This window comes from Musa acuminata, chromosome BXJ3-3 (assembly GCF_036884655.1).
Source record: "Musa acuminata AAA Group cultivar baxijiao chromosome BXJ3-3, Cavendish_Baxijiao_AAA, whole genome shotgun sequence".
NCBI classification, from domain to species: Eukaryota; Viridiplantae; Streptophyta; class Magnoliopsida; order Zingiberales; family Musaceae; genus Musa; species Musa acuminata.
The window spans coordinates 3,315,693-3,325,446 of NC_088351.1; the positions used below are offsets into that span (position 1 = coordinate 3,315,693).

Here is a 9,754-nt window from a genome sequence, read left to right on the forward strand (position 1 = left end):
CTAATGTGTTGTGACTAACTCAAACAATGGTGTCGTGTCAACCTTAACTTGTTACTTCCACAAAAACTTTGACCTTCATTCCCACTTCACTTATCCTTTTGGTCACACCAATCTAAGAGACTTCCAATTATTTTATTGGGTTATTTTATTCATCTCCTTCTTATCTAGAAGTTGAGATGGAGACACCTCATGGCAAGAGCTTGAGATGTGTTTGATCCAACTTGCCACATTATCAGCATAGCATATATATGTTACTACATCCTATTTTTTATCAATGTAAATTTCAATATAGCCAATATATATATGTATGTATATGTGAGTCCCAACATTTATCTTTTCACATGAATTGGTATTAGAAAACTCATATTTATTAAATAAACAATAAAATATTTTTGATATACTTCTTATCCATTTTTGGATGAATTCATTCGTATGATTTTATTATTATTTTAATTCTCGTAATATGAAATCAAATATGCTTTTCATATGTAAATGATAATAGAAAAGTAAGTAGTTCACAGAGTTTGGCAGGCAAACTCCCACATGAACACTCCCAACACACAGCTTTCTTAGGCCTCAAATCCAACCAAACTCTCCCACAATTCCCAAAGCCACCAGCAAACATGAAACCTTCTCTCTCTCTTCTTCCAATTATATATATATATATATAAAGACAACTCTGACCACAAAATGAATTCAGAAAGCTGTCCCCCATGTCACAGTGTGTGATGCAGTGGGAGCTTCCCCTCTCACCTGTCTTGCTTTGCTGCCCTCAGATTCCACCTCACATCCAAACAAAGAACACCACCAAAAAGGAATAGGAAGAAGCTGCATTCCTCTTCTCCAAAAGCCCTCTCCAATTTCCAGTTTCCATCCACCCAACCCTGCCATTCTTTCTTACCCATTTGTTCTCAGTCACCCCTAATCTTTTCATTAGGCCCCAACTATTTCTTCTTTTCTCATCTTGCCACCTTTCCATCTCTCTCTCTCTCTCTCTCTCTCCCACACATCCCCTCCTCCTCCTTCCTTATCTGTCCTTTCCTCACATCATTTCCATATCATCTCAAATTCATCTCTCCTTTTCCTTCCATAACACAATCCCTCTTCTCCTTCTTCTCTCTCTGTCTATCCTTCCTTCTTCCTTAGCCTTTTCCTACCAAAATCCCCATAAACAAATCGCTCCCTTCAACCTGCAGGACATCACCACTGGTCGTTTATCCTCCTCCTCTCATTCCATTCCCAGTCAACATTGGTTTGCCAACCTCTGCTTCCCAACCTCCCACCTTTGCTTCTCCCTTACACACGCGCACAGAAAAAGGCCATGTCTTTCTTCTTCTCCATCTCTCCTGGTTAGAATAGCGTCAGACCACTTCAACACCCCTCTTGTTGTTGGTACGAGTCTTGCTCTGGGATTAATAGGGATTTTGGTTGATGGAAGGGGGAGAACGGGGGATCTCGAGTCTGGTGGCGGCGCGGCGGTCGCTGCAGGCGAGCCTGGAGAAGTCGCGGACGCTGGGCGCCGCCCTCGCCCGCGCTGGGCCCCGCCTGGACGAGATCCTGCAGCGGCTTCCCTCCCTGGAGGCCGCCGTCCGCCCGATCCGCGCCGACCGTGACGCCCTCGCGGCCGTCGGTGGGCACATCGACCGCGCCGTTGGTCCCGCCGCTGCTGTTCTCAAGGTCTTTGATGCGGTTCACGGACTCGAGCGCTCCCTCCTCTCCGACCCCCGCGCCGACCTCTCCGGCTACCTCTCCGTCCTCAAGCGCCTCGAGGAGGCCCTTCGTTTCCTCTCCGACAACTGCGGCCTCGCGGTGCAGTGGCTCGACGACATTGTGGAGTACCTCGACGATCACGCCCTCGCCGACTCGCGCTTCATCGAGGCCCTCAAGACCTCCCTCGCCTCTCTCAAGCTGTCCCCTTACCCGCTCGACGGCGGCCTTCTAGCGGCCGCCCTCGACAAGCTCGAGTCCGAGTTCCGCCGCCTCCTGGCTGAGCACACCGTACCCCTTCCGATGCCCTCGGACACCGTGGACGCTCCCACCATCGCCCCTTCCCCTATCCCGGTGCCCGTCATCAACAAGCTCCGCGCCATCCTCTTGAGGATAACGGCAAACAGTCGGCTCGATCGCTGCATCTCGATCTATGTCGATGTGCGAGGGTCCAATATCCGCGCCAGCCTCGGCTCGCTCGACCTCGAGTACCTCGAGATCACGCCCGCCGAGTTCAATGACGTGCAGAGCATTGAAGGATACGTCGAGAAGTGGAGCCGCCACCTTGAATTTGCCGTCAAGCACCTCTTCGAGGCCGAGCTCAAGGTCTGCATCGAGGTGTTCGAGCGCTGCGGGCCACGAGATGTAGCCTTGTCGTGCTTCGCAGAAATCGCCGCACAGGCTGGAATCCTCGCATTCCTCCGGTTCGGGAAGACTGTCACCGAGACGAGGAAGGATCCCATCAAACTCCTCAAGCTTCTTGACATCTTTGCGACGCTGAACAGATTAAGGTTGGACTTCAACCGGCTTTTTGGAGGAAAAGCTTGCGTTGAGATCCAAAATCAAACCAGGGATCTTATCAAGAGATTGATTGATGGGGCGTGTGAGATCTTTTGGGAGCTTTTGCATCAAGTGGAACTACAAAGACAGATGCCACCTCCCTCGCAAGGATCTGTGCCGAGGTTGGTGAGCTTTGTCACCGACTATTGCAATAAGCTTCTCAGTGAGGAATACCAGCCGGTTCTTACTCAAGTCTTGATCATACATCGGAGCTGGAAGCAGGAGAAGTTTCGAGAGAGGCTCCTAACTGATGCAATTTTGGACATTTTTAAAGCCCTCGAGACGAATTTTGAGACTTGGTCCAAGAGCTATGGGGACACAATCCTCTCCTACCTATTTGCTATGAACACGCATTGGCATTTCTACAAGAATTTGAAGGGGACAAAGCTTGGGAAGCTGATAGGTGAGGCAAAGTTGAAAGAGCATGAGCAGTACAAGGATTATTATGCAGCAATTTTCTTGAGGGAAAGTTGGGGAAAGCTTCCATCTCTGTTGAGTAGGGAGGGGTTGATATTGTTCTCTGGTGGTAGGGGCAAGGCTCGAGATCTGGTGAAGCAGCGGCTGAAAGCATTCAATGCATCCTTCGATGAGATGTATCAGAAGCAGTCAAATTGGGTTATTTCAGACAAGGAACTGAGGGAGAAGATATGTCAGTGGATAGTGCAGACCATTGTTCCTACTTATCGGAGCTATATGCAGAACTATGGGCCTCTGGTGGAGCAAGATGCAAGTGCAAGCAAATACGCAAAGTACACTGCCCAAAGCTTGGAGAAGATGCTTGGTTCTCTTTTCCAGCATAAACCCGGAAGAACGATGAGTCTTAACATCAGGCACTCAAACGGAAAGTTGAATAGTGTAATGACCAACCTGTCACGCTCTGCCTCAACTGTGAGCTGATGAAGCAATTTCTGTCATTTAAGGCGAAGGGGATACAAACCTGCATTATCCACAGATGCAGCTGTAGAAAGTATAATAGGCTGGTCCACAGCAGTTGTTGTTAGTTTGATGAACACATCACAGACGGATGCTTGAAGAAGCAGCACAATTTTGGTGGCTCGATGTCACAAATGGCTCTGACTAATGTATTATATTTGATAATTGGGGATGGGAGAGCCACCGACCGTGGAAGCTGGAAATTAAACATGCGGCATCCAAACTAATACATAAAGAACAAATATGATGAACGGTGCATGGGATTAGTTCCTTGGCACACTTTTAGTAGAAGTTACTTCCCTATACTACGTTAGAGGTCCTTTTCTCTCTCAATATGCATTAAGTTTCCTAGCATATTCATTTTAGGCTTGAGGTTGGAGGAAACCAAATATGCAGTTTGTTGCTTCTATATGTAAAGTTTGTCTATAAAGGTGCATATGGTGCTCTTGTGTATTTGTTTTTTTTTTCTTTTTTTGTATTCTTCAACATTCATGTTACCAAGCTGCAATATGGTAAGAGTTAGGTAAGATGCATACTCTAGCAGAACAACTTGGACTAATAGTCATCAACATAGAATTTTCTTGTAAAGTTATGATGTTTTGGCTCACATCATTTCATAATTTTGAATGTGCTCTCTTTTGCTTCAGAGGAAACATATGCTATCAGTTTTGCTTCTAACTTGTACTTTGCATTCACATGCTATTGCAAATGACTATTATTGACGCATACCTTAGTTGTGATGGTACTCAATATTTTTATCTGTCTGAATTGCAATGCATATCAAGATGGTCTTAGAAGAGATGGTAAGTAGTTCACGATGTAGAGTTCAATGAGCCCAGAAGATTGATAATGCTATATCATCAGAGCTAGGGAGTACATGTTGTGTTTATGTGATGCTCATGTTGATGATTCATGCTTAGATCAAAATGAATGCACATTTGAAATTCATCAATACACATGTTGTATCCCAAGTCCTGTAACCTCAACATTTCCTCTTTCTTCTCTTGCTTGAAATTCCTGAAGTAATCATTGTCCATATCCTTAGTTTGATTTGCCTTATTTTATTATAGTGTAATTAACATATCATGAGATGTACTACATGATTCCACAAGTGTTTTAGTTGCTAGTAGAGATCATCTAAGCAAGGTTTAGTTCTCCACATTGAAGATCCCTCTTATCTTAATTAGACCTTTCTGAAGGGTAACCACACTTTAGGTTGAGCAAGTGTGAATTACTTTTGAGTACCTCCATTTGGTTTCTCTCAAAAAGATGTCAAAGACCAACCATTGCAATAACTATTCTGGTTTCCATGCTAAAAGGCCTGTAGACATTCTTTAGTAGCAAAACAAGATATCCATGTTGATTGAAGGAAAACAGTAAGGTCTTTTAGGTAAGTTATCTTTATTGTACTTAAGATTAGTCATTAACAAGAAATCGTTAAAAGGGTATTGGGTGCCATACTGTAGTGTGCCTAAGAGAGAAGTGGAATCTAGTAAATGTGCAATCATTTAATGACACCTACAATCTAGAGGCCTGTTATGGGACCTGGGAGGGTGAGATCAACTTCTTGTCTTATAGTTCAAGGTGGACCTTAATAGTTAGAATTGAAGTGGATTAAAGGCTACTAAAGTTGGTTGTGATGCCTGTGCTATTGGACCACAAACTACTTGATTCAGAAAACTTATGTCTTTTAGTTAAGACATTTTTGTTGATCTCTAAGCACGAATTCATGCTAAAACATGCATAACTTTTCAGTGACACTGGACTCAAAAACATAAATATACACTGTTACTTGGAGAAACCGAAGTGATGAGCCCTTCAACCATTTATATTGAGCTCATGAATGCTGAAGGTGAAGGAGAAGGCAATCCTCACTACTCCATGATTTCCCTTGTAACGCAAAGGACTTTGAATCTTTAATATGGATTAGGTTACTATCTACTCATCTCTAAAATCGAACTCCTTTGATGAATGAATTATATCAATTAGGTCATCATATGTGAGAAGACTTGTAGGCTTTTGCTACCATAAAGCAAGCAAAGACAACTTGAAGAAACCTGAAGGGAAGGGAAATAATCTGAGGCAACCTTGATGAAATTGCTCAGATGAAATCTCATGCAGATGTATAGATTTGGTTTTTTGGTGGTTTCTTGTCCTATTCTCATTACAAATGTGCCATATTGATTGATCAATGAAATCTGTGGAGTAACATTTTTTTTTTTATGAATTATAATGTTGACAACAAGCTTACATGGCATCGGAACTACAGCATGACAAATTCATGAACTTAAAGAGTGTTGCCTCTGAAGTTGGTCATGACCCTTATGCCATCAGTATGTGATTCATAACTTTTGTTGTTGATGGCTTCAATCTTCTGGTTTGTGATTTTTGGAAAGTGTTTATCATGCAATCAGAAGGTGTTCTATGACTAATATTGTTGAAAGCTTCAAGCATCTATCTTGTACCAAAAACTTGTTTGTGATTCATAAACAGGAAACTTTAATTGATTCAAAGCAAATTAATTGTACAATTCATTTTCTTCTATTGATAATTTGGTTTCAGTCTACTCTCTTACTGGTCTTAGCTTGATCTCAAAATAGGAGGCAAGCTGAAGATTAAACTGAACCAAATTGACTGAGAGGACCTGTACAGAAGAAGTTGAATTCAACTTCTATTCAGTCTTTTTTTCTTGGGTAAATGCCTCCCCTTTCTTTCCTCCTCGTTGATGTGTCCTGACCAGACTAGCAGTTCTAATCAGATATATTTCTCCAAGGATTTCAATTATGTTCACAAACTTTGCTTCAAATATTTTGGTTTTGATTCAGTCTCAAGATTCTGAATTAACAAAGTTCTGTAGATATCTCAATGTGCATATATAGGAAAAAACCATTATGGATATTGGATTATTCTGTGTGGTTAGAAATAATTAGATTCGATTGGACATGAAACAATTGATAATTATGTAATCAACTAAGACCAATCTAAGAATCGGAACATTGAATCACATCAGAGTAGAGAGATTGTTTCTGTTACTCAAACTCGAATAGCTTAGATTATAAAAGTCATTCTATCAATATGAAATCTCGAAGCTGGTTTTCTTGAAAGCTACACTTTGAATGTCCCTCACCCACCTAACATTGGCAACTTACAATCTCTCCAATCAAATCTTGGCTCCATCAAATCTTTATCCAATCTCGGAATTGACTCGTCTTATCTTGTGCTCTTTGGTATTTATCATATGTCTGTCGTCGAAGTTTTCGTCGCTTAAGGCATGGAGATGAAGTGACAGTGATTCTTTAACCAAAGAGGTGACATTCCAACAACCGTGCATTGAACGCTCATGAATGAGTGGCTCCATTAGGCTGGGAAGGAAGCCTCCGCTAAGTTTTCCACCTCCTGCCATTGGAGCATCTGCAAGTGAAACAAGAAGAAACTCACCGTATTCATCTTCTTCTCTGCAACACTTGGCTCTTTGTCGTCACCCATCTTGTCATTTCCTCTCTCTTTCTCTCTTTCCTACCGAAGTATCTCTTCGGTTGATCCACTCACAGCTTGGTCTTGTTCATCATCCTCCCTCCATCCCACGATGATGTTTCCTAAGAAAATTATCCTTTCTTTGTGAACATTGATACGATTAATATTTCGAATCAATCGATCCATTATGTCGATATGAGTTAAAATAAAAAAAGATTTAAAAATATTCTTTATCTCAAGAATAATCCCCTCATTATTTTTTATTGTATTTCTCATTGACTTGAACGTCAGAAAAATCTCATCGGATATATTTTTAATGATATAATTTTTTTTTTAAATGTGTATTTATGATATAATAATTTTAAAAAATTAGGTCAGATTAGCTTCGAATTGTGATCCTAAAAAACATCAAGGAATATAAGTTTATTTATGGACGTGAATGGGACATGCATTTGAATCCTTGGAACAAGAGAACTGGACATGTTCTTCCAACAACACCACCTTGTGCAGGCAGCATGAATGAGACATGTGGAGGAAGCTATCACCGTTGTCTAGCTAGCAAAGACAAGGCATGGAGGTGGTCAAGGTGAGGACATTAAACAAGGCAAGATTGGTTGATGAGATATATCAAGATATGGGTACTGTCTGTCACACTGGATTCATACAAGATAAGGTGGGGGAGAGGACAAATGAAGGAATATTTTGGATTATGATGATGTTGTGAGGTTGCTTTGGTTATGATCCACCTAATCTCTATGAGATTTAACTGCTGCCACTGCTTTTAATGGACCCAACCATAGCTTGGAAGATCTGTCTGCCATCCATTTTGTAGGCGTATGATGGCCTTTTGACAAAGCAATGTGAACTGTTGTTCTTCTTCACTTGGCTGCAGAAACGTACGCCTCGGTTAACAAAAGAAGACCAGTAGCAGTCAGTGATGTGTGTTTGGATACCGATCAAGTTCTTTCCATGGCAGGAGGAGAGAAGAAGATCGGTGATGCACAGTGTTCTCAGAAGGCTGGAAGATTTGCTTCAGATTTATTCCACGATTAACAAGAAAAATCGAGGAAGAGAACTTGATGCCCTGTAGCTCTACTCGAAGGAAACACAATCTTTCTTTGCTAAGGATACAAATTTCCAGTCAATGATTTCTGCAAAGTTATTGAGGTATTGATTGAGTGGATCTAAAAGAATGGAATTGATGCCCTCAGCCTCACTATGCTGCGATCTTTACATGTTGTCTCACCACTGCAAAGATACATGTCAGAAGGCATGTCTGCTTGCAGTTGCCACAGAGGAAGGAAGCGTTGCGGGTCTTCTCATGTCATTTCCAGAGGATTACCTGTCCGTCGATCCAACTCTCATGTATTTTGGTTGGTCGTATTCACGTATGCAGACAGTATAATAGTACGTTATGCTGTCTACATCACAGAGAGAGAGAGAGAGAGAGAGCGAGAGAGAGGACGAGTTGGGTATTCATTTCTTGTGGAACGTGTCAACCCCCGTCGTCTTCCCTTCCTTTCTTCCTTCATATAGTCTCTGCTCTCCTCTCTCTCTACGCCTCCGTTTTCTCTTATCTACTTGCTTTGAGGCGAGACGAATTGGCAAAAAGAAAGCTGCTTTGCCGAGTTGGGAAGCCGGGAGAGGACGCTGCCGCGGCTGGCCGGCCGTTGACCGGCCATTGATGACAACAGCGCCGCCGGGGCTTAGCAGGAGGCCCCGGAGGGGAGGAAGGAGGAGGAGAAGAAGAGGAGGATGTCGTCTCTGGTGCTGCCCAGCGTGGGGCTGAAGGACCATGTCAGCCTGCCGCTGCGTCTCCACGGAGAGGGGCAGGAGGAGGGGAAGGAGGTGGAGGCGGCGAGGAAGAGGAATGGGTTCTGTTTGGAGGGCAGAGTAGAGGCGGAGGAGTCGTCGGAGAGCTCCTCGATCGGCGCTGCCTCGTCGTCCTCGGAGAAGGACGAGAAGGAGGAGGAGGAGGAGGAGGAGGCGGTGGAGAGCAAGAGGAAAGATGGGGCTTTTGGGTCTTTGGATCCCTTGGAAGACTCCCTTCCCATCAAGTAAGTCTCTCTCTCTCTCTCTCTCTCTCTCTCTCTCTCTCTCAGCCATACAAAGAAGCCACCTGCTTCTTGATCTACGCATTTCTCTTCTTAGGAATTCAAAGGCCGTGTTTTGATTTCGGTTCTCAGTTCAATCGCTCACCAGAATCTTGATCTTGAACCGACTGTTGCAGGCGAGGCTTGTCCAACTTCTTCTCGGGGAAGTCCAAGTCGTTCGCGAGCCTGTCGGACGCGGCCATGGCGAGCGCGGGGGAGCTGGTGAAGCCCGAGAACCCCTTCAACAAGCGCAGGAGGCTGCTCATGGCGAGCAAGATGCGGCGGGCCTCCTACACCTCCCTCGTCCGCCCTCCGCTGCCGCCGCTCCTCCCCTCCGCCCACACGGTGGAGGAGGAAGCAGACGACGACGACGACGACAAGGAACAACAACAAGAAGACGACGACACCAACAAGAACAAACGCCATGGCACTGACATCACCAACACCAACAAGAACAAGAACAAGAAGCAGGGTGCTGCTTTCAGATCTCCAAGATCCTTCTCCCTTTCTGATCTCCAGCAACTGTAGTAGCGCTCTTACCCCCAACAGCAATTAATGGCACAAACAGCGTCTCATGTTTCAAGGTCAGCCCTCTCTCTCCCTCCCTCCCTCCATGAGAGTCAAAACAAGAACAAGTAGTGTGCGTGACATATATCACTGCAAATCCAAGAAGAAATCTTTCGCTTTTGTTTTTGCCACCCCCAAAG

General features: G+C 43.9%; 2 protein-coding genes across 2 annotated transcripts; both read left to right on the forward strand.

Moving 5' to 3' along the window:
• Nucleotides 1-834: 834 nt before the first annotated feature.
• LOC135633903 (exocyst complex component EXO70A1-like) lies at nt 835-3,933 on the forward strand. Its single transcript, XM_065143888.1, has 2 exons — nt 835-1,349; nt 1,439-3,933. The coding sequence occupies exons 1-2, from the start codon at nt 1,322-1,324 to the stop codon at nt 3,442-3,444; spliced, it is 2,034 nt and encodes a 677-aa protein (XP_064999960.1). The 5' UTR covers nt 835-1,321; the 3' UTR covers nt 3,445-3,933.
• Nucleotides 3,934-8,442: 4,509 nt separating this feature from the next.
• LOC135633745 (protein OXIDATIVE STRESS 3 LIKE 4-like) lies at nt 8,443-9,734 on the forward strand. Its single transcript, XM_065143607.1, has 2 exons — nt 8,443-9,011; nt 9,185-9,734. The coding sequence occupies exons 1-2, from the start codon at nt 8,710-8,712 to the stop codon at nt 9,573-9,575; spliced, it is 693 nt and encodes a 230-aa protein (XP_064999679.1). The 5' UTR covers nt 8,443-8,709; the 3' UTR covers nt 9,576-9,734.
• The last annotated feature ends 20 nt before the right edge of the window (nt 9,735-9,754 follow it).